Genomic DNA, 24,838 nt, shown 5'->3' with positions numbered 1-24,838 from the left:
TAAGTAGACTATTTTTGGTAATTCACTAAAATATGCAGACCATATTTGTGGAAATTTAGTTTTTTTCCCTTTTGTTTAATCTAAGCTTTGTGAAAAAAACAGAGTATTTCCTCCTCTGCTGTTTCTTCTTCTTCTTCTTCTTGTTTCCATGGGGAGTTCTGCTCCTCTTGTCTCTGCTTCTCAGGTATGTCCATGCTCTCAAAATTTCTTTAGCTTTTTCTTTTGTTTTCGTTTCGTTTCGTTTCAAAGCTTAAACATCCTGCTTTTCATTCACTGAGATAATTTGTTTATTTATTCTTGAATGTCATGTGCTGCGCCGTGTTTAGGTTTTGTTTTAAAGATATTATTGGGGTTTTCCTCATCTCTTTTAATAAAAGGAAAAAATTGGGCTTTGTCCTTTCTCTTGGAATAAACAGAAAATTCTAGGGCTTCCTGTTTTAAGCTGTGAATGCTGATTCAAATAACCCAACATTCACGCTTATTGTTTTCTGGTTTTCATTTTGGCTTTAATAATGCATTGCATAAATACATGATTTCAGATAGCTAGAAGTTAAGAATATCGTACCTTAACTAGCTCGGGGTATGGAGCATATATCTATGGGCTTAGTCATTGCCTTCAAATCAAACAATTAAAATAATATCGTAAGGCAATCCAACTTTTTCATTAGATCAATCTCCTATTACCAAACACTAGTGGCAGATTTCTTTTATAGATTGGATACATCTCTTGTGTTGTGATTATTATAATGGTAGATAGTCCCGTATATGGACATGAGAGTGAGTAGATATGCATTGAAGAAGAGTTTTGAGCATCTAGGAAGTTTATTTCACTTCAGACAGTTCCTCAAAGAGAACCTACTGATAATATGATGGGACTATCATAATGCAATCAAGATGTTCCATCCTCATATCATAAATCATGTCTATGTGCATAAGAAAACGATCCTGACTCATTGATGTAATAGAGTATTAAAAGCATATCCATAGGTTAGTGACTAGAAGAGGTGGATGATATTTCTAGCGAGTTTAAGTCATTTAGCTCCTAGACACAAGCCTATTGATATTGTTTCTGTGTGTATAACAACACAATAAGATCCAGCCGAGCTTAGTATTGATCAGCTCCTATGTTCATAGGAAAGTTACGACATATTAAGAGATCAATAATCTCCAGTATGTACTGAAGGCCACCTGTGGACATCACAAATGAATCGCATCTACGTCGTCATTTGATAGGCATGCGTGGCCACTTTGTTGTAGTTGCTGGTCGCTGAGCATTTAATTAGGATATTATACAATGATTCAAATACGTTATCACGTCTCTTCAATGCGAATACAGTAATTATCATGGTGATCTCCCCGGATTCATTAGAAGATGTACCTAAGCACTATATTACAAAAATAATTTCAGTTTGTGCTTCACTTCCTAAATACTAATGTTTATTTAATAGGGAAAAGTACCAAGATACCCCTGGAAGTTCGTCTATTTACCAGAATGCCCATGGAAGTTCCAAATTTACCAAACTACCCCAATGTCCAAAAAATTACACTTTATAAAGTAATTATACACTCAAATCTACAAGCCCTATTTACCAAAGATGGAAGAAATGGATCCGAACTAGCCCTATTTACCAAATATTTGAGTGTATAATTACTTCTAGGGGCATTTTGGTAAATACACAAAATTCCAGGGGTATCCTAGGTGCATTCTAGGGGCATTCTAGGGACATAGGGGTAGTTTGGTAAATTTGGAACTTCTAGGGGCATTTTGGTAAATACACAAACTTCCAGGGGTATCGTGGTACTTTTCCCTATTTAATATCTAGACTTCTGTAGATGATAAATATACTCCTACATGCTGTAATGGTTATTTTATCATGGGAAAGAAGAACCCAGTTGGCGGGAGTCATGTATATTACATTAAATGGGAAACGCAGAAAGGCAGGAAATGGTAGGCGAACATTCATGGTCTTGGTTGCCCCTCGTTCTGTAGTTTACTTGGGCAAATTCCTTTTGCACGACTTAAATCTCTATAGAAAATGAAGCAAATAAAGAAAAAAAAGAAGTGAAAATTGATCAGGAATAAACAAGCAAGCTTCTCATAGTTGAATGGTTGAATTCAGCTTCCAAAGTGGACAGAGGGATGCCAATTAGTCTTGTGAATTATATATTTTCGTTTCCTTAACCTCATGAGTTTGGACTTTTACAACCCACCGTTTCTTTTTTCGGTCTTATGTGCCAATTAGGGTGGGCACATTGAGACTGAGAGCGGTACCTTCAGTTTTATTGTCAATTGACTTCAGTGTTGCAAGAGAAGTTGATGACCAATTAGGGTGGGCACATTGAGACTGAGAGCGGTACCTTCTGTTTCATTGTCAATTGACTTCAGTGTTGCAAGAGACGTTTTGTGGTTTTGCAGCTGCATAGGCTTGAGGTTTCATTTCGGAAATTCATATATTTTGAAAACGGGTTATGTAAAAATAAATACTTTATAGATATGAAGCAAATAATACCATAAGGTTGTAGACACTCCAAGCAAATCATCATTGCGTTCTCACATTCAATGTTATAGATGTGTAATCATGAAAATGCTTCTTCACCACGAGGGTTTGTGGTATCTGAGAATTTCAAGACCATATCTGAAGATTTCACCTTATATTTTATGTCTTTTTGGAAGTCGGAAGCTTGCCAAGTGTAGGTAACAACCATTCTTGCACCATAATTGTGGAAACGGAATTATCAAATCCTTGTAGATAAGACATCACAAAACCTACAGTTTCATGTTATAGGATGATATTTATTTTCTGAATGGAATTGTCATGCAGGTGCAAATGACAAGATATATGGTCACTGGTTGGACATGCACAAAGATTGCAATGATAAGTTTTGGTCTAGGGGTGGTCGTAGGATTCAAGCTGAACAAAACAATACGTCGAGTTGCAACAAAGTTGTTGAAAAAGGTGAGAGATGGTGACTGATGCATGAGTAGATTGGTAAAAGAGCCCATAGAGTACATCCATGTAATTCCTTATTGTCAAGAGACAAAGAAACAATGTTTCTTATTGTAAATGTGAAATCTAAAAGGAAATCTTTTGCCAATACTCAGAGATCCCACATGCGTTATATTCTCATCAGGCTCAATTTTCTGTAATTGACGTGGTCACTGGTAATTTTGTCCTGAAACACTAAGGCATGTTATGATGTTTGAAGAAACAGGAATTTGCCAGAATTATCCTAAGCGCATTTCACACATTATTTTGTTGTTTCAAATGTCAGCTCCTCAAGTAAATTTAATCAAGCATAAAACCTTTTGGCAAAAGAGCCTGTAAGATCTGTAAAAGTTCACTTTCTACTCAACATTTTAAACTGCTAATGTTTAAATAGAACATCATATACCAAATCACTAGAGTAGTGTTCCATATTACCGTTCTATTGTTGGAAGTTTTTTATTTGATCATTTATATTGTACTAATTTCTCAGAAGTGACCATTAAATAAAAAATGTGATTTTAATATTGATAAACTTCAATATCATTGAACTACAACATACCTTGGTCTGTTTGTTAATGTATATTGTGTATAGATAAGATAGAAATAAGATGTATAGTCTAGGTTGCGAAGATTGTGCGCTGAAGACCCTAGAATGCCAACTTTTGTAAATGTACATTGTTCATGTGGTGTGGTAAATAGGCGGAATTTGAACCCATATCAAGGTGTTAGTTAATAAAAGACAACTTGCCACCAGGCTGTAAAACTCAACAGAAAAAGAAAGAAAAGCTCTATATGTCATTATCCTTACATGACCCCAAACCATGTTAATTGCTTTTTATAGCAATGACTACAGTTTGTAGGAGTGTAACAGAATGCTAATATGGAATTTGTGCACTCTAATTAAAACACATGAAATTGTTGCACATCTTCTGTGGTGCGCCTAATTCTGAAATGCAAATGATACATCATAGAATGTAGGAGTGCAATTTATTGTAAGTGTTTGTACAATGAAGACAATACAAAACAAGGAGTGACAATGCATGCAGTAAAACAAATGTAAGTGAGTGAGATTGAGAGAGGCAAGATTCGCACTGAATGAATCCAATGTTTCTTGCAATGTTATTACAAATACTACTAGCTTCTCCCTTTTGCAATTATATGTAACATAATTTAATGAAAGCTCAAAACTGAACAAAAATATTATTCGTTCATGCGCTAATACCTGAAACATCTTAAAAAGAACAATAACCATGAAATTATCACTACAATGATTCTAAAGTAGACTAGATGCAGTAAAATATAGAACAGCATGCCAAGGCAAGATTTACACGGAAGTTCTAGTGAATAAGAATGGAAATTACTCAAGCAGCTAATTAACTCCTATCCATCCAATTGTGCCAATTCTCAGTGATTCTACTAACATGGGTGCTTGGCGCTTTGATGCCAACTTAAATCAAACCAAAGAAATACTATGAAAATTCATTGCTCTCCAACCCATAATTCCAAACACAATTTATGTTGGCAGACTGTAAATTACACATTCACACCTGGTTACAATATTGCATATTATGCACGACAAATCCCTTGATACATGAATTGCTCCAGAACCAAAAAACCTTAAAAGCATGCGATCAAGCAAAATCAATTTGAGGCAACATTATACAAACTCTTCATTTTCTTATCAACTATTAATACAATGTTCTAATTCAGGTTTGTAAGATTCCTCTGAGACATAATATACAACGTTTTATTCCGGATTCTAAGATTGTTTATTGGGCTCTAGAAGAAATGCTCTCATATATAAGAAATGTCATGTGTTTGTTTACAACAGAGAAAAGACTTCTACTACTGTCAAAAACTGAAGTGTCTAGTGTTTTGCTATATTACACATGATGTGATATCTTCTTCCTTTCTCTTACACTTGGCACAGCATTCATAGTTCTCTGAAAGCTCCTATATAAAGCCAGGAAGCAGTTAGAGCCACAGGACAAATTATATATTGAGAAATTAGGCTAGACTCCAATAATCTGAGAAAACAATTTATAAGCCTATGATATAGTGACAAATGCAAAAGCATCTTGGTAGCTTCTCCACAAGATAAGGATAAAGTCTTTTAATTTTCTGTTACTCCTAGAACATAACTTTATTTATGGAACAAGAGGAAAACACCTTTTCTTTACCAAAATACCCATAGGCTTTAGAAAATTACAAGGATAACCTTTGGTAGTTTCTGAAACTGAAAGAGGGATGTGATAAATTACCCACAAAGCTAGGTATCTTTGGTATTGATCCATATAAACAACATGATGAAGACATACCTGAACTTGGCGCTGCAGTTGCTTCACATATTCAACAACTTCATCAAGCATATCTGCAGTATGCGCTTGCTACATTGACACCACAGAGCATTATTTACCATGCAGGTATTTCACATCATGACATGGTGACATAGTAGACATCATCTCCCATAGAGCATGAGAATAGAAAAGTGAAATGAAGGAAAGCTTCAAAAAATGCTTAAATACACTCACCTTGTCTGTAGTCGGTAAAAGGTCATGTAGCTTTTTCATGCCATCGCTAATCTTAGTTCTTCTGACCTACAAAAAGAGGGTTTACAAAGATTAGTATCGCTATCTTGAAGATAATAACAAAGATTGATCAATATGAAACCAGTACTACACAAGTTAACTGTTATGTGCATGATCTCTCACTCACTCGTTCGGCAATGCTTCGGGGATCTGTAGCAAAACCTCTCTTTGCACGAGATTTACAGACGACAACATCCATTTCCATATTTCCAGTGATTATGGTTCTTGGAATAGAAAATTGATTGCTTTCAATATGGCCATGCCCCTTATGCTATATGTATACACAAAAAACAAAGAGTTGAAATTAATCATCAGAGAAGAAAGTTTAAAAGCATTTCTCATGAACAAAATATTTTACCGAGGAATATTCTCTAGGCTGAACTTCAAACATCTGGCATTCAGCTTCCCTTCCTCTTTTTCTCAAGGAATTGTTCAGCATTTCTGAGTAAAAATCTAGTCTATCATCACTGACATTCCCGAGATTTCTCCCGCCAATGACATCATTAGCAGATAATTTCCCTGGTATCGACGTCTCTCCAATACCAACAGAGGAGAATTGAACCAAAAGTCCAGTAGAATAACTATTTTGTCTTAGCAGTTCGTTATGACTGAGCTCACTCTCCGATCTCATTACAGATATTTCTTGCAAAGAATCATTAAGGCTATTTTGACTGATACAGGGTGACCTCTGATTCAATTCTTCCCTAGCTAAGCTCGACAAGAATTCTGAGGGCAAACTACTATGTTTAGTAAGATTGACATTGGGTAATCTCAATGTGTCTGAGGTGCTTCTTAGGAAAGACTCTTCATCTGATCGCCTTATAAGTGGCTCTTCATCCCCTTTATGTTCATGGATTGGTGGAAGTGTATATTGGCTGATGGGTTCTATGTAATCTGTTGTGCTTGGATGGTCAATCTGAACAGAATAGACCTGTTCAATCCCAATAGGTCTTTCTCTAAGTTCATTAAGTGGTAGAACAGTACCATTTAGATCACGCCGATGGACTAGGAGTTCAGCAAGTTGAGAAACTTCACACGAAGAGCTTTCATCTAACCAGTTTGAAATTATGGTATCAGGTGCTGAGTTATAGTGGCCCAAGCTTGATGAATCGAGGGGTATATTATCTGGCTTCAAAGTAGCAAACATGGCCATGGAACCTGATTTCATATTCATATTCATGTTCATGTTAGCAATGGAAGACTGGTATCAGGTGAGAGTTTCTGTGCCCCTAGAATAACAAAATGATTATGTTCATGGTAAGTCTGGTATGGCAACATTCAAAACCCTGGAATACTGAAATAATCATGTAATATTAGCAAAAAAGGTCTAACATGAAAGCTCTAAATCCATAGAACACCGAAATATAATGTTCATTCTAGGTCCGTTATGACAACTTCAGAACGCTAGAATGCCACAAATCCTAGGATTCTGAAATAATTATGTCCATGTTAGCAAAGGAGGTCTCATGGGAGACTTCCAAAATCTTAGAATGCTTCATACCCTAGAATACTGAGATGAATATATTCCTGATAGCAAAGCAGTCTCATCTGAGAGCATCAAAACCCTACAATGCTTCAAACCTAGGAATACTGAAATTATCACGTTCACGATTGCAAAGGAGGTCTGGTATGGTAGTAGAATGCTTAATATGCTAAAACACTGAGATGAAAAACAGCATTAACCATTACAATTAAGGTAGATGACAAGACCATGCATCCCAAAGAATGCTCCAAAACTCTAGAATGATTCAGAACCTTAAAATAATTCAAACCACAAAAATCTTGAAACCCTGGAATAGTGAACAGAAAAGCATTATAATTGAGGGATTAAAGATTTGCATACTTACAAGGATGCGAACGAAAAATGAGAGGAAACCTAAGACAAATTCGTTTGATGAAAACCTTGATTCTTGAGATTCCTCCTACACATATATAGGATCTGGTAAGTCTTTATCAGAGGTAATAATGATAGTGGTATGAACACTTTTACATGACTATGTAGAGAAAGCCTGAGATATAATAAGTATATGTCGAAGCTTTATTAATCAAAATTGCAACTTTAAATGAACCAATTCAATATACAAACCAACAATCATATAATCAAACACATAAAGTTGCAAAGATACATGCGCGCACACACATACAATATAAAGGGCTTACAAGTTGAAGAAGAGAGACTTAGTAATAAGTATTGTTTTTTCTCGAAATCAGAAATGCAGGCCCTAAGTGATCTGATTCCATAAAATAAAAGGGCAAATCGGATGATAATCAAACACATAAATTCCCAAAGAGATATAAAAGAACACATAAAAGAACATAAAAGTGGATTTAAAAAATAAATCAGAAGAGCTTGTAAAGAGATATAAAGATAAATTTCAAAAAGAGCTTACTACTTGAAGAGAAAGATTCAAGAGTACATCTTTTTCCTCAATTGAGGTGCTCTGTACATGACACAATTCCATAAACAAAGAGACAAAGCATCAGATTGTTGTAACCAACATAGAAAGTTACAAAGGCACTATCAGGTAAAAAGAGAGATGATTTTTTTCTCTTATTGGTTGACTAGAGTGAGAGTGAGAGAGAGAGATGAAAAAAATAAACTTATTTAGTTGAAGATAGATATGAAGCTTAAGTACTTGAAGATAAAATGTCTTGCATTTAATAGCTTAGTTGAGATGAGTAAGTGGGCCCTAATAATAAACGGAGAAGAAGAATAAGAAACCAAGCTTCAAGATAAGCATGACCTATCAAATATTGCAGAGGGGAAAAGAAAAAATGAAAAAGGAAAGAAAAATTAAGAGAAAGAAAAAAGAAGCAGCAACAGAAAAAATTGGCAGAAACATGTGCTAAACTAATCCAGATATTTGTTGTGGGTACCTTAGGTCAGACAAAAGAGTGTACCTGGGTCAGTGCTTTTTCCATGCTTTTTTTCCTCTGTGACTTTCTCTCTAGGTTCCGGATTAAGATGGGGGGAAGGAGGGGGTGGGAGGTGCTTTCTCTGCTTTTTTCTGCTTTTTCCTGCTTTTCCTGCAAGTGGGTCGATGGTAGAACATTGATTTCATTGATGATGCTACTGCTGATGGATGCTGATGAAAACAGAGAGAGGTCCCCTCCTCCATAGCCAGAGGAAGAACTCTTCTTCTTCAATAAGCTCTTTGTTTTGCTGGGTTTGGCTGTACTTATGATTAATTACACAGAATACCCCTCCTCCTCCATCTCTCTTCACTTTACAAAATCCCCAGCAATTACCCTTCCTTCTAACAATCGGCAACGGTTCGGTTTGAACCGAACCGAACCACCATATCGTGGTCTATCGGTGTAAACGGTTCGGTTCGGTTCAGCTACAAGTTTTTTTTTTTTAACCGTTTGGTTCAATTCGGTTTTAATGGTTTGAACGGTTTGGTTCAGTTTAGTTTTAATGGTTTGAAACTATGGTTTAAACGGTTTGGTTCAATTCAGTTTTATTGTTTTGAAACCGTGGTTTGAATGGTTTGGCTTGGTTTAGTTTTAATGGTTTGAAACCGTGGTGGTTTAAACAGTTTGGTTCAATTCAGTTTTAATGGTTTGAAACCGTTGTGGTAAAAACGGTTTGATGGTTTTTAAATATTTCTAAATATTTCTTTTAATATGTTTTTTAAACAACCTTTTCATTTTTAAGCCTAGTTCTCACGTTTTAGGAAAAATCTTTAAATTTTGGAAAAAATAAAATTTGAAATAATGAAAAAATTTTAAATTTTCAAATTTGAATTTTGACCTAAGTTGAAAATCGGAACCAAATCATGAAACTATGGTTTTAACTGTTTAATAGTTTTACAGTTTGGATTTTTTTCTAGTGGTTAAATGGTTTTGTGGTTCAATTTGGTTCAAGTTTCTAAGTTTTTAAACGGTTCGGTTTTGACACGCTCAAACCGAAACGTTGCGGATTGTTACTTCCTTGCCAGTTCTCTAACAATTTCAACATCTCACCAGAGATGCTCTGCAAGCACGCGTGAAGCAGACACTCACCAATTTATGTAGTAAGCACACACTTTCTATCAAACCTTCACAGGATGATAACCAAATCAATTTGCCTGTCTCTTTCGATTAAGGAAACCCCATATGTATGATCTATGGTTTTGTTTCAGAGGCCAGATTTGGCCTCTAGTAGACATTAATATATCTTTCTCATACCAATGTGAATGTCTTTTTTGGTCTATTCCCCTTATCATTATAATTTATCACCCACATGTAGTCTCCAAGGGCCCCTTCGTTTTGTTATTATGCATGTTTTCTCTGTATACGATTTTTCGCCCACGAGTTTCTTTGCAAAAAGCATTATATCCATTTCCAATGTTTGAATGCTTTTAAGTTGTTTTTCCCGTCCATGGTTATGTCTTTCCAAGGTGATTTCAGTGTTCTGAACTTCTAGGAGGCATCGCCCCTGGTTCAAACAAAGGTCCTCCATGTTGATGTGGCACAAATTCATTGGTCACAAGAAAAGTTCAGAATTTGGACAATCTCCTTGGGTTGTCCTATGTTAGGTTGCATCTTTTCTTCCCCCATTTATGTCTCAAAGAAATTTGACACTCTTTGTGCCTCGTTACCTCCCATGCATATTTCCTTTCATTCTTTTGTTATATGATTCTCGAAGTCCCCTTTTTTTTACCTTTTAGTTCCATTTCTAGTGCTTGAAACTCCTCAATTTGTTTCTTTTCTATCTTTGTAGACAATTTCAAATCGCCAAAGGGATCTAAGAATCCAAATGTTCAAAAATCATGTTGGTGGTGTTATTGATTGTAACAAAAGTGGGTTTCGGATGATGTTTCTAAACCCTTATAGAATTCAAAAACACTCATTCAATTATAGATATACATGATGTGGCACCAAATCATTCGTCATTAAAATTTTGAAAAGATAGATTTTGTTTTAAATTTGTTTGATCCCTCATAACCAAATACAAAAGTTCATGTGGACACATCAATAGCAAGAAAGTAGAGCATTCTTATATCAATTTGAGATCGACCAAACATATTTAAGCTAACAAACAAGGAAAGCACTTTGTTCTAGACACTAAAATACAAAAAGTTGTGTTCTAACCCCTTAGAATTGAATACATTCTAACTCCTATAGTTGAATTCCTATAGCTAATTTGTAATTCATAGTGTTCAAACTTCTAGAATTTAGTTGACCAAACTTTGTTCAAAACTACAATAAACCAATGTTCTAATAATGGTTCTTAACTCAAAGAACTCAAGATTATAAATTATAATATCTGCTTTGAACCCTAAGAAAACAAAAGACAAATACATGAAAAACATACAATAAACCATTACTCCATCACTTCCCAACTACAAAGAAAAAAATTATACCTAAATTATAAAATCAAAAGTGAAGCCCCTACTCATAACCACCTATGATTATGTATGTATTTGAACAAAATAATTACAAGATCCCTCAAGGGTTTAGTGCCTCCCCTCCCTACTTGATAAGAGCCAATGGACCTAAACCAAACACGTGTAGAATTGGACAATGAACCAAATGCAACGTGACAGTCATGATAATAATTCTTAGCTATGCTAACAATTCTTTTCAAAGGAAATCTATCATTTTCACTATTTGTATCCTAGAAAATGTGACAACATTGATGTCGTATCATCATCATTCTAATGGCAAATTCATAAGATGCTTTATCACAAACTAAAATTATAGACAATTACGCAGATCCAAAACCCATGGGGCGAACCAAACATACAAGCTCGTTATGGAATACACAATGTTGATCACCACATCAATATGTTCTCATTAAGTAATATTTCATGGAAGCTCCCAACATTTTGTTCAATGCCCTTGATTTCAATGTTCTAAGCTCTATTCACCTTAGACCTTTTCAATTTACACCAATAATTGCTGGAAGGATAATGTCCAACTACTATGAGAAGATGGGAGAAATACCCTAATAAACAGAAAAATTGCATGGAATTAGAATTACAAAGATCATGCTGAAACAAACAACATAAAGACAAGGTTATTTGTCAATCCTGTTCCATTCATTCATTTCTCTATATACCACAATTGCCTTATTTAATGTATTTTGGTGCAGATGTGAACATATTCATATACCGCGGACAAATTTCAAAATAAACATTTATCGAGTATCTGACTTCTATGGTGTGATTCTCATTTTATTGTACCAAATATCTACAAATAAGACCAAAGACTTCTCCAAAAATAAGATGTGTATATGACAAAGCTTCTAAAACTAGGTACAAGAAGTGTGCCTAAATACCCAAAAACTCTGGAAGTAGACGAGAAAAGAGTGGCAGAATTCAGATATATATTGAATTTTTATCACCTGCTATCATGCTTCGGGGAGGGAATCATTATCTACAACATCCTACATTTGATCCCCATTGAAGCTCAATATTGTAAAAGCCACCTCCCACTGTGTTTATGTTGACTTTAATTGTATTTGCCGATGGACATGAACAAGGTATTCCACATAAGATAAGCCCAAAGAGGTCTTATCCTCCACAAGGTGCGAAAAGAACAATAATTCTGCAATACAAGAAATTTTGCAATCCAAGTTTCAGTTTTCTCAATGCAATCTTTCTCCCTTCTTTTTGTTAATCATATACAAATCTTTCTTTCTCAGTTATCATTTTGTCTCTCCTTCCCTTATTTATTTATTTATTCACAAAGAATAAGTGTTTGTACCTGAAAAATAGTTTTTAACTATATTAAACAGAACAAGGAAATGAGCTGAGGGTTTTACCTACAGGATCTCCACTTCGACACCATCGGAACCTGAACCAAAAAAATGTTAAGCTTTTCTAAGATGTTACAAATAGATGTTCGTTTTCCTTTTTATTCAGTTTCTGTAACTTCCTTTCTTTTATGGAGGGCTCACCTTAAGTAAGAGCAGCGCTCCTTTCGTATCATATTAACCAATGCATTCAGCTTTTTCGAGGCGTCATTATCAAATTCTTTCAAGATAAACTGCATTCAAAAGGTGTATGAAGTCACTCAGTTGCTCTATAGAATCCACAAATTTCTAGTTACAAAATATGTGTGCAACTGTTGGCAATTTGGTACATGAGAGACATAAACTATATGAAAAGTGCACACAACATTAGTAAAAATTTATCTATTAATCTACTGTCTTTGGCTGATCTAAATCTTTCCAAGTTTGCTTTTCCACCCTTTAACAGCGTTCATTCAGTTAACCTCAATGGAAGGAATGTGTCTAACATCAATCCAAATGATACTTCATTGTCTAACTAGTTATCAGATAAATGGTCTACCCACATAAATTTGTATATATCTTCATACACTTTGGTCCTTTATTGTACCTTATTAAGCACAGCATCATTATCTCTATCTCTAGCTCCATCTCCATCTCTCCATCGTTTTAATCTAATTAGGAAGAATGCTTACTTCTAATCCTAATGCTCCAATGGGAAGTTTTACTGGAAAAGTTATCATTGAAAGAGTATTGTTTCTCGAAGGTGATCAAATTAAGGTATTAATATGCTTACCCCTTCCTGCTCCAGGAGGAATATGCTTACCATCACTGCTGTGATTATGGATCCCCAAGACTACTTTAAATATTGTTTACAATTGCCCTCAAAAATGACATTTCACTCCACTGCCGTTATGCTATTATGAGTCAACATTTCAAGAACCTTCTATTTACTTCTAGTACTTACATATACACGCATATACTGCATTAATCATATCATAGAAGTTTAAACTCTGAAGATGCTATGCAACCGAATAAATAGTGCTTCCAATCTCTCTACCTGATTTGTGTGTATTTCATTGACTGTGTGTACGCCAAACAGTTGGTAAAGTGCCTCAGGGGAAACCGCTTTTCCTGCATAAATAAATGCATCTTCACCTGTTTCAAGCAGAAAGATGCCCTCACTGCTCAGGTTTTCACTCGACAGGTATAAAGTCTCAGGGAGCACTCCATCTCCAACATCCTGCAACAAGAACAAACAGCGATGGTGTGTGTAGTTTATATAACATCTCCATAGTAAGCAACATTAGAAACATATGAGAAACGACCTTAATTGAGCGCTCATCTATTGAGAACATTCTTGGATACACTGTGGGAATAGCGAGTGACAATGAGATTGATGATATACGTGATAACCAGTAGCATCGATCATCTGTCCTCGTATCAGATCGGAACCCAATACTCTTTGTTAATGCTAAAAAAATGACAAGACATGTTAGCATTCATACCATTTTAGTAGCTATTACTCGACTGAACTACAAAGATACCATACTATACCTAATGTATAAAGTGGCAACAGTTTTAGAGCTTCTGGGAGTATGAGTTGTCCATAGGATGAAGCTGTCGCACAGAACTTACGATAACTATATAGTATATTCACACATGAATGTGTCATTTTCTCCCTCAAAACTGAAAGGGGTGTTGTTAATGTTTCAAGTGATGCTGCCAAATCCATCAGAAGACATTCATGCAAGCTTGAAAAAAGCACCATATCAGTTCATCCTCCAATAATAAAATTTTAGTTACCTTGCTTCATGAAATACGTGAATTGTGCATCTAAATCAGCTCCACGGAAGACGTTACCTAACACCATCGTGGATGGAAGAGACAATGTGGTGACACGGATCCGTCTTTGACCATCAATAGTTGTATATAGTAAAGCACACTGCAAAGAAGTATAAATAAATGAGATATAGCCTTGGATAAAAGTAAACACTATTACTAGTATCAAGCTGTTCATGACCCGAAATCCTATTAACTCTTTTTGATGTTCAAATGACAGAACTTCTCATAAGAAGAATATAATTCTGTCATCATCAATACCTGAAAGCAGCATTCAGAGCCATCTGGAAGCTTCTCATCATGCTTGAAACTCACCATTACAGTTTTGTCACAACTGATCTGAATTATAATGCATTGCATAAACTCAGCTATTGTACTTTTGATTCTGACAAAAAGAAGATACAAAAACAAAGTTTAGACAATAGCATACTGCGGGCAGATCCAAATCAGTAGCCGTTGCTTTGTGGAAATTCCCAAAATAGTCTTGAGCTTGTAAGCCCTGTGTTTAGATAAGAATCATAAGGATAAAGGCTAGATTTTCCTCGAGATCAGATTAAGATTTCCAATATTTTACCTGACTACATCGAACTCTCATCACTGCCTCTAGACCTTGCGGTCTTGAAATGTTCCATCTTAAATCATTGTACAACTTTGCTGAATCTAAGATCGCAGAAAATGGGTAGTAATAGTAAACCTGATTTTAACCCACAATCCAAGGTCATCCAAACAATTGGCAAAGCAGAAAACACAGTCTAATTTCATATTTTAAATCTTACACAAAACAAGTACCTGTCCACCAGTAGTTGTAGGAACAATAGCAAGTGATGCAACGTCTACATATTCTTGTGTTGTTAGGAACAAATCACAACATACCTAACATTTAAATTTTAATTATTGATATCTCATTCCAATGATGGAGAAAAAGATATATTTAAGAGGCCAAAATGGCCATGAGACTGAATGAGAGATTGCCTCTTAAAATGGTGTCTCATCTTTGAGAACAAACCAAAATAGATATAGCTAAATTAAAAAAAAGGTCTACCTGAAGCTCTGCAAGTTCTATGGCCAATGTCTTCAATAATTTTTCAGCTGGATGAAATAGCTTGCTTTGCTCCTGAAACATGATAGTATTCATGAATGAAAGCATATTTTTTCTGAAATAAGCAATTCATTCTAAAGTCAAAAGTACATATCCTAACTATGTACTTGTACTCCCTCCTGTTGTCACCGTACTGGCAAACAGCATAATTTGGACATAATGTAGCTAATATTATTTATGATATATGTAATTGCTAGTATATGTAAATATTAGTAGATGGTTTACGATGTAGAAATACTACCATTCATTATTTTTAACACATCAATTCTTATAATTGTTATCAGAATTAGCAAAATGTATAAGGATAAAACATGGATACATACAGCGAGGTTATCACCTCAAATCTAAACTTAATAAATTATTAGCTTGAGAAGCCTTCTAGGCAGGATGCCAAATGAAACCAGCTCAGGATGTAGAGCAGACATTTGCTTCTCAAAACACTTAAATCCCCTTATTCTCATTGTTTGTGTTGGACCTTGGTAGTGGGTTGCCTAGGAGTATAATCCAATCAATATTCGATTATTTGGAAGTAGATTGATTGTGCTAGGAGTTTCACTTTTCTCATCCACTCATATTGAGATTGCTAAGGTGAGGCATACACAAAGTTCTTTTCTATACAGCTGTGTTCTCTTTTGCTCAGTCTTTTGAAGGTGATCGGCTATTCATTCTATTACTTTTTATCTCCATCTTCCACGATCTGTTACCACATGTAATGACATTCATTCTATGCACTTCTGGGTTTTTGATATGATATCAGAGTGTAGAATTCTCTGAAATCCTTCGGGTTCCAATTGCATCCTTCCAAATATAATAAGGTTTCTATCTTCAGGCACCTTGAGGCTACTTTTCATCCTTTGAAACAAACCTTAAAGCAACTTAAGGGAAATATATAAATAGTTTTCAATATTAAACACAGAAACAAGCACAAAAGAAAGAATATGAAGATAGTAGACATTAATTGGAATTGGGTCCACCATAAGCACATCACACTGCCACTGGTATTTCTTCAAAATCAATTTGGTTAGTATTTTTAATATATATAGTACCTTGGCAAACATCAGACGTATAAATCAATAAGCATGCAAGACAGAATATATAATGCATCATGAATCCAGGCCTTTAGTTATTCCCACGGCTGAATGTAAAAATAATAATCTGAGAATTCACACATAAATCCATTGTCAAATATCCATGCCATAGTATGAACCATACATGCATTCGCAAATGTTTCAATCATTCGCGTAAGAAAAACACCCTCAAAGAATGATAAATACCATACTTTTGGATTAACTATTTATTATGAGGTAAATAAGCCTAAAAAATGGAAAAAAACATTAAAAAAATGGGGGAAAACAAAAAAAAGCACAAGAATGTTTGAATAACATTCGCATTTGTTTTCCAACGTAGGAAAACGAATGTTATGCTAGACGAACACGAATTTTATGTACTATGATCCATGCTGAGAAAACTCTCAGGAGTTGTGAAAGATGACATTCTCATGCTCAACTCCATCATCATAAGAAGTTTTAGTCCAGGAGGATGATAATAGAAGAAAGAAGCCAATGGAAATTGATAGCAATGAAGAAATGTTTCACCATTAGAGCATTTATGTTAATAAATCCAGATAAAAAATGGTCTTTCTTATATTTAAATTGTAGAGAGGTACAAGTGATTTTCATTCTATGTAAAGAATGTCAATTTTATGTGGTATAATTTCTGTACTTTGCATGTCATTCTTGGTCAGATGTTAAAGCTATGCAATGTCTTTCTAAACAGCAAGGTTTCTCTGAAGATTCTAACTCAGATATACAGGCTGGTTTTTTGCATTAGTTCATTAATCGTCTTCCTTTCGAATATATTAGTAGATTAGGTATAGTTGCTAAACATAGCATGTCAATATCAGCAGGATGTTAACGCCAAGAGATATTCCAAAAGAGAGAAGCACAGTTGTATAGAAACGCATATTCTATGTTTCAAATACGTTTTAGAATACTCTGAAGTATTCTGCATGTATTCTACATTTTAGAACTGCTTTTACATATTTCTATGTATTTAACTTCCAAAAAAAAATTTAATTCAACGCCAAGGAATTAATATGGTAAGATATACAATGGTGAAGCCAAGAAATTGGTAAATTTTAAGTGGTTTGAGGAACAATATCAAAACCTTGAACGAGTCCAAACCTTCTAACAGCTAACTTCCATACAAATTGGAAAGATATCAGTCAACATTTACCGCAAAGAAATGATGCTTAATGTGGGTATTGATCCCTCTCTCAAGCAAGAGATAATTGGTATTCACGGATGGGCTGTGGGTAGATACAACCCGTAAAAAGAAAGGTTGAAGAACCTGTGTGTTCTATGTTCCTGCTTGCCAAGGGGGAATGATGACATTGATCCTCTTAGCAACAGAATTATACAACAAATATCTAAAAATAGAAAACCTTGTGAATTAACTCCCACAAATTATCCATACCTTTTCATTGGGTGAAGGGCCTTTCCTGCTATCAGATTCCCTTGCAGTAAGAGCAGCAAATCCAATAGAAGGCAACACTGAAACAGAGGATTCAAAATCTAAGGTCTAAAATATCAAGGTACTTTAAGATATTTTAAAAATTATGACGTGAAGAAGTAGAAAAGGTCACATTGCTTCAAAATTTCATGGGCGTCAAGAGATTACAAACCTGATTGAAATACGAGCAACTTTCCCCCATTGGACTTGATGGCAAGAGATGCTCCCTGCATGAGAGAACTTAATGACTCACCAACCTTTTCTCACACATGATAAATAAAAATATGGCAGAATTGTAAAAAACTTTTTGACTTTCTTAAATAATCGTAAGCACGTGCATTTTTCCAAACTAGAAGATGTTTACTTTGATCGCAGCACCTAGGGCTGAGTCTGCAATTGGAGTCCCTTGGAATATGCCCGGAATGTTTTCAAGTAGTTGCTCCAGCTGTTCACGATACTGCTGTGCAAATAACTAAGAGCGATTAGGGCAACAGCATGCCTCATTTTTCATACACATTATACTCTTGAGTTGAACCATACACACCTCTACAACTGGCACGGTTAACCCTGATTGAAGAGGAGTGTAAACATCTTGCACATCCGGCACTACCAGCATTGATGGCTATGGGCAACATAAGCAAACATATTGAGTTCAAACTCCAAAATACGAAACATTCTACTGTCTTCTTAGTCATGCTCACCAAGCTTGTCTCTTGAGTCAAGGCTATTATATTAGTAGTCCTAAAATACATTTATTATTAAGATCCTATACTTTGTAAGTTCATGCCAATTGTAGGTACTACCAATGGTACCTGAAGCAAAATATACGATATCATGTGAAAGAAATTTGACAGAATGATTCCCCCCATTTCTGACTACAGAGATTACAATTCTGAAAAGCATGGAGGACATCAAATAAAAGGATAGCATAGAAAACACACATCTAGACTAATAAAAACATTATACAGTACGACCTTTGTTTGTTTCCTGCTCTTTTAGAAATATCTCATCTCACCTACGCAATTTCTCAATTCTCCAAGAACTAGACTTTAATTGGTACAACACAATTCAAAACTGATGTTAAAGATACATGCAAAGCCTTCATAAACTATTAATGCAAAAGATTAAATCTGAAAGCACTCATTCAGAGAATGTATTCAATCACCTCTTGAGCTTGAGTAAAGTTGTAAAAATGCAGTGTATTGTCAAATGTAGCAATGCCGACTTTCACATTTGGAACATTCTGTAGAAACAGCCAAGCATGAGTTTCAAATGCTATCAACCACATAATGAGACTACAAACACCAAATGAGAGAGTGAAGGTAAAGTTCAATACTGGAAGGTCTGCAAGCACCCTCTGCACTGCACTACAAGCAGCTCTTGTAGCTCCAATTGCTACTGCATTCATGGATACATCTATGAGGAAAAAGAATAATGGGAACATTGGTGGCCGAACCTGTAAAAATTTTGAGCATAGAAATACCAAAGTTTGCTTTAGGATTTCCGAAGAATACACAAGCCCAAGACAATGAAGGTTCCTATCTTCAGTATTTCACTTGGAATGCTGTTCCAAGCCCCAACATAAATGCTTATAACTTGTTCTCTACTAAATGTTTTACCAGAACACTCAAAGCAGAATTTATTCTCCTGATTATGTTCAGGAATGCCTGGGATTCAAGAACCACTAAAAGGCCCTATAGGATACATCACATCTGATCAGACCATTGATAAATTCCCTGTCATTTGAATTAGAGATTCTATTCATTTAATTTCTTTCATTGTCTTTGCTAATGGTGATTCACCCCATGAGAAGTTTCTCACCGATGTGTAGAATAACATGCCATTTAAATATACGCACATAGGAGGAAACATCTGAAAAGTCATTTAGGTTTAATAAAGCAGAGTAAAAATCTTACTTTGCACTGACATAAGGTCCACCTAGCCAGTTGAAATTGGAAATAGTACTATTCAAACCTTCAGCTCAAGTCACAATGCATATGGATTGCGATACTAATATACCTTCTTAATACTAGAATAATGTAATATTGCAAATTAGAGATAATATAGTATATAGAGTACTTACCAAATGATTCCATTATAGTCAGTGTTACCCAAAATGTATGAGCTCCCCAGATAGTACTCAACAATAGCTAAATATAAATGACAAAAGCCCATTGGAATCTATACGTTTAACTACGCACCAAAAATTCCTTTGTCGCCACAAACTCAACTGTTCCCCTAGAGAGTTCTGGCCTGCTCTCTGCATCACGCCGTCTGTTATCCGGTCCCAAGTTGCAATGATATTCTCGAGGTGTATCATTTGTCTGATCTGCATTTACATAATTATACATTTCATAAAGCGCAGACAGCTAACAAATGATTAAGATATTATTTCTTATGTGCAGGGTGATGTATGTGCCTTTACACAATCTTGTTTCGGGAAAAATTGGAACATTATGAGAAAGGAAGACTATCTAAGGTTCCTGCATTCATTAAGAGTTGGAAAAAATATCCAAGTAGTGTGAAACTATTTATATATCTCCGAACGTTATGGGACTCAACTTTGAAAAAAACAGGACTAACTAGCATAAGTTTTATCTGAGAGACAAAGTGATCACTGAATACAGTCACAAAGCATGGCCTTAACAACAGCAACGCCCAACCAGTATGTAAAACATCTCATACATTTGCCTACCAACAATCCATACATCCAAAGTCAAGAACCATACCACAAATGCAGCACTTGAAACGATGGCCCTGATCAACAAATGTCATGAAAGGATTCATATATGCTTTGCAGCTTGCACACCGAACAGGTCCACTTTCACCAAAATCAACTATCTGCAAACCCAAAACTTTCTTGCTGTTTCTAAAAAACTTGCAACATGAAGTCAGTCTAAATGAATGCAAACTATGAATTTAGGATGTAAATATAGTGTACCTGAATAGGCTCCTCTAAGGGATGAGGTAAGGCCAGAGGCTGCACAATGAGAGCCAATGGCATGCTGGAACTTGCCAATAAATCTCCTGAACAAGGAATCTAATTCATTGAAGTAGTTAAAATGGGCCAATCAAAAGAGTAACCTACCAAAGAATATTTATTAAATCTTTAACCTGATTAAGTGTGCATCTCATGTATCTTGGGCTACAATTACCCGAGTCTCTCACAATAAAGTTACTGGTTGCAGACTTTGCAAAATAAAGAGCATAAACTGTCAGTAAGGAACATTGCAATTCTTACACAAATTCAAAAGTAGAAAAAAATTACCGGAGCCGATACTGCCTGACCATTTACTCTAGTTTCAAAATTGATAATAGTTGATGTTGTATGAGGTCGAGGTATTTGAGTAGGATCAATATGAGATGGACTTCCGCCTGATGCTGCTGGTGAGCCTGGCTGAGAAATACCTGGGGCAACATATTGGCCCATAGATGGAGGTCCTCTGCCTGGCACATTCTGAGGACTTGGTGCCTACATAGTGATTCATGACTATGTAGGTGAAACAGAGGCTTACAAACAAGCACCCACAAGTTAATAACTAATAACTTCAATGAGAAAATAAAATATGGTACATTATTAGAGGATCAACAATAGTCTATTTCATTGGACCTTGCACTAGGTTTGGGCAAAAAAAATCCCCATCCTCTTAATTCTCCTACCCAAGTCATTCTACATTTTTCTTTAAACAGTGGCTACTGGGTGTCTGCACCATTCGAAACCTAGGGTTTCTATGTCCTTGTATCGGCCATAGCTCTACTATCATTCTGACATAGCAATAAGACAGATACATTCTAATCCAGGAAGCATCAATTATATTGAAACCCCAGTGGACCAATTCTGCAGGAATGAAATGAGGTGATCTTTAAAAACGCAAGGCAGAGACAACATAAACAGAACATCATCCAATCATTAGATTCAAGATTTCATTTGATGATCATGAAATGCTCAATCAGATACCTTTGCTCATAGAGTCAATCAATTTATTTAGTTTCATTTCGGCCTAACCTCAATGAGATTTAAGTGTGGGATCTTCCTTTACATATATGGTCACAAACCACGCATTTTTCACTTGCAAATCAGTTTAGCTCGTCTACAATCACTCTTTTATCTATAAGCACACAAAAATTGTCCATAATCACTCACAAAATTAACTTCCCTTATCTACAAGCACACTGAGTTAGTTCATATACACTCACATGAGGTGTTCCAGAAAAGCGTGGAGCAGCTCCTGTCCATGCTGGCGGTATTGGTGGGGAGACCAATGTTCCTCCTTGGGGCACTACCTTGGGGCCATTATTTGCAGTCGGTGTAATAACTGCAAGTCTTTGGGAATACATTCCAGGGCCACTTATTACATGAGGTTGACCAGGAGGTCTAGACTGCATCATGGTAGATCCAATCCCTGGATAAGCAGGATCATTGAATGGAACATTATCTTGATGTAATTGGGTACCTTGTACCAGGGTTAAGAATTAAGGAACCTCATGGACTTTTAAACTATAAACAATTAGGCAAGGTTATATGTAGAGGAGCCATAAAGTATAGAAAATTGGACTTCACAGTATTTTGCTTCTTGTTTGGCAAATATTACTTGCCCCTTACTCTATTGTGAAATTTGGCAAAACTTCAAAACATTTGGGATCAGAAGTAGCAAATAATTTCAAGAAAATTACCCATTTGGCAATAGATGGCCAGTAATTGTGCACAAATATAGCCTACAATTTTCAAAAATCTAAAAAAATTAAATATTTGGTGATAAATAACCCCTGATTCTTTCCCTGATACCTGGGAGTGATTGAATAGGTCCTTGGGCTATAGTACTCTGTTGATAATGAGGACCCCTCCTTTGAGGTTGGGCAGGCCCATTAATTGACGATGATGATGCTGACGAAGTAGAAGCAGATTGTGGAGGAAGAGGTGGTTCCACGAAGGATGGAGCTGAAGTCACCACTGGAGGCACCAGAAAAGGGGGGCCCACAAAGGAACCTGATTGTGATTGTGACTGTGACTGTGACTGCAATAGTGACGGTATTGGCCTTCCAGGTACATGAGAAGGCAGACCCACTGATGATATGGAGGGTCCAGGTACATGAGTAGTTAGGGGCATGCTTCTCGTGGGATATGGGATTGGAGCTGCTGATGATGTCAGTGGTGGTGTCATGCTTCTCACCACATAAGGAGGTTGCCCGATCGATGATGTTAGTGGCAGTTGAATGCTTCTCGGCACATACGGAGGTCTGCCCACCAATGATGTCGTTGAACCCATCGATGATATCGCCAATGGTGGCATGCTTCCAGAAACAGAAGAATGCGGTCCTGATGATGGTATTCGTGGTGGCGGCATGCTTCCATAGCCATAAAGAGAATGACCTGATGATGATATCATGCTTCCGGGTCCGTGAAGAGATGGTCCTGCTGTTGATGATGCCGGCAATGACTGCATGCTTACAGGGACACAAGCAGGCATGCCCACCACCGGTGATGATGATGTCATGCTTCCGGGTACATAAGGAGATGATGCCATCACTGATGATGATGACGATGTCGGAGGATGCATACCTCCCTCTGATGCATGTTGTTGTTGAGAAGCGATTATACTTGTTTGGCCGAGGTTGAGATTTTGAATACCAGAGGGAAGGTTTTCCATAGTTGAGGAAGGGATGGAAGATGGATATGGTGATCCATATTGTGGGCGTTGTTGGCCTGTTGTTAATGGATTATGCTGAGAACCCATCTCTCAAAATTTTCCCTATCTAATCTGATGAAGAAACTGGACAGAGCTTGGCAAAAACATTGATCATATATGACGGCCCAAAGCAGGGGAAATAGACCTTACCACATTCAGAGATGCCCAAGTGGGTAATATTAATTCTTCATCATCACCATCATCATCATCATCTTCTTCTTCTTCTTCTTCTTCCAAGTGGGTAATATTAATTCTTCATCATCTTAATCACCATCACCATCACCATCATCGTCATCTTCTTCTTCTTCTCTGTTTCTTCTCTTCTATTAATCAGAGAGGTTTATGCATACAAGAAGCAGAGAACCACAAAAACTCTTTCTTGCATTGAAGGGTGTAAACAGAGAGGGTTTATGCATAAAGCATACAAGAAGCCACTTTGTGATTATTGTGTAGCCAAGTAAATGTTTCAGGATGGAACAAAGCTCCATTCATTTCATGACCTGACCATCTCCCTCAAAAGGACAAGTGGCCATCTCTCTCAAAAGGACAAGTGGCCATGTCATGGGCGATCAAGCGGGAGTGGCCGGCCGGCCATAATCACGTGAGCTCGTGCCTTGCAATCACATTTGCACGATCAAAACGTCATATGGAATCTCACTCCATATAATTATATTGAAAGACCCTGGTCCCTCACGTGGTCGAACCTCATCCCCAAGATCATCTCGTGGCCCCTAGACATTCACTCATGTTTCTGTGAACTTGTGTTCCTTGATCCCAACTTGCGTGTATGACATGGCAGAGAGTCGTACACATCGTCGCGTCTTCGGTTCTCTTGCTTGGGGGTGAGCTTAAATTCAGCTCTGTAACTAGGATGGGAGTAATATATTTCTCACGCATGAGTTCAAGCCTTGATATCGAAGGTTAACATTTGCTATGTAACATTCCAATCCATCCTCCCTGATCACATAATTCATAGCAACATCTAAGAGCCCTAAGAGATTTTATATTCCCCATCTTATAAACCATTGAGAGGATTTTGCACTCTATTATTACCAAGTAACACAAGGGAGGATACATGAAAATTCTAGCTCTATCACCAACCACACATGGCATAGGTCAACAATTCGAGTAAAAGTCCTAATTGCCATTTATATTGATGGTGCCCATGAAATTATAACCACATTTGAATGAATGAGCGGATGATCATTTCCAAGCTTTGATTGTTGGCATGATGCAATTAAATCATTCAAGAGCTTTTCTCACCTTGTTGAAGATTATGCATGTTAAATATTCATCAACAAACGTGGCGTATTTTCAAAGAGCTAAGCTAATATACAAAAAACGACATAGATAATTTCTAATTGCTTACAATAATGTCAATCTAACATCAGAATGCAAAGGGCTAT

General features: G+C 36.3%; 3 protein-coding genes across 3 annotated transcripts; 1 reads left to right on the top strand and 2 right to left on the bottom strand.

The window, feature by feature from the left end:
- The first annotated feature begins 62 nt into the window (after nt 1-62).
- LOC147865793 (uncharacterized) lies at nt 63-3,316 on the top strand. Its single transcript, XM_087316150.1, has 2 exons — nt 63-184; nt 2,823-3,316. The coding sequence occupies exons 1-2, from the start codon at nt 149-151 to the stop codon at nt 2,973-2,975; spliced, it is 189 nt and encodes a 62-aa protein (XP_087172276.1). The 5' UTR covers nt 63-148; the 3' UTR covers nt 2,976-3,316.
- A 1,436-nt stretch (nt 3,317-4,752) lies between these two features.
- Nucleotides 4,753-8,764, bottom strand: LOC147865792 (uncharacterized). The gene is made up of 8 exons (XM_087316148.1): nt 8,477-8,764; nt 7,966-8,016; nt 7,419-7,497; nt 5,934-6,733; nt 5,703-5,846; nt 5,519-5,584; nt 5,306-5,374; nt 4,753-4,940 (listed from the first exon to the last, which is right to left on the bottom strand). Exons 1-8 carry the CDS (start codon nt 8,495-8,497, stop codon nt 4,866-4,868), a joined length of 1,305 nt encoding a protein of 434 aa, XP_087172274.1. The 5' UTR covers nt 8,498-8,764; the 3' UTR covers nt 4,753-4,865.
- A 2,739-nt stretch (nt 8,765-11,503) lies between these two features.
- Nucleotides 11,504-23,807, bottom strand: LOC147865791 (protein transport protein SEC24 C-like). The gene is made up of 25 exons (XM_087316145.1): nt 22,532-23,807; nt 21,943-22,148; nt 21,014-21,217; nt 20,860-20,934; nt 20,687-20,785; nt 20,475-20,586; nt 19,947-20,074; nt 19,082-19,201; nt 18,911-18,988; nt 18,290-18,367; nt 18,110-18,202; nt 17,918-17,972; nt 17,710-17,786; nt 15,178-15,249; nt 14,925-15,008; nt 14,710-14,829; nt 14,566-14,634; nt 14,397-14,474; nt 14,100-14,238; nt 13,851-14,015; nt 13,622-13,767; nt 13,354-13,536; nt 12,462-12,550; nt 12,327-12,358; nt 11,504-12,109 (listed from the first exon to the last, which is right to left on the bottom strand). Exons 1-25 carry the CDS (start codon nt 23,478-23,480, stop codon nt 12,003-12,005), a joined length of 3,558 nt encoding a protein of 1,185 aa, XP_087172271.1. The 5' UTR covers nt 23,481-23,807; the 3' UTR covers nt 11,504-12,002.
- Nucleotides 23,808-24,838: the final 1,031 nt, after the last annotated feature.

The sequence above is a fragment of the Azolla caroliniana genome, unplaced genomic scaffold (genome assembly GCF_043228905.1).
Source record: "Azolla caroliniana isolate FFs.n. ecotype wild unplaced genomic scaffold, voAzoCaro1.0.p SCAF_3, whole genome shotgun sequence".
NCBI classification, from domain to species: domain Eukaryota; kingdom Viridiplantae; phylum Streptophyta; class Polypodiopsida; order Salviniales; family Salviniaceae; genus Azolla; species Azolla caroliniana.
Note: the sequence above shows the minus strand (reverse complement) of the source record. Positions and strands in the feature narration are given on the sequence as shown.

Excerpts from the sequence above, each read along its gene's own strand:
- LOC147865793 (XM_087316150.1), top strand. The coding sequence starts at position 149 with ATGGGGAGTTCTGCTCCTCTTGTCTCTGCTTCTCAG. Across the intron at positions 185-2,822 it reads CTCTTGTCTCTGCTTCTCAG|GTGCAAATGACAAGATATAT; the intron begins GTATGTCCATGC and ends ATTGTCATGCAG.
- LOC147865792 (XM_087316148.1), bottom strand. The coding sequence starts at position 8,497 with ATGGAAAAAGCACTGACCCAG. Across the intron at positions 7,498-7,965 it reads TGAATCTTTCTCTTCAAGTA|GAGGAATCTCAAGAATCAAG; the intron begins GTAAGCTCTTTT and ends ATATATGTGTAG. Across the intron at positions 4,941-5,305 it reads AACTGCAGCGCCAAGTTCAG|GAGCTTTCAGAGAACTATGA; the intron begins GTATGTCTTCAT and ends GGCTTTATATAG.
- LOC147865791 (XM_087316145.1), bottom strand. The coding sequence starts at position 23,480 with ATGGGTTCTCAGCATAATCCATTAACAACAGGCCAACAACGCCCACAA. Across the intron at positions 15,250-17,709 it reads GCCCTTCACCCAATGAAAAG|GAGCAAAGCAAGCTATTTCA; the intron begins GTATGGATAATT and ends ATCATGTTTCAG. Across the intron at positions 15,009-15,177 it reads TAGAACTTGCAGAGCTTCAG|GTATGTTGTGATTTGTTCCT; the intron begins GTAGACCTTTTT and ends TTTAAATGTTAG.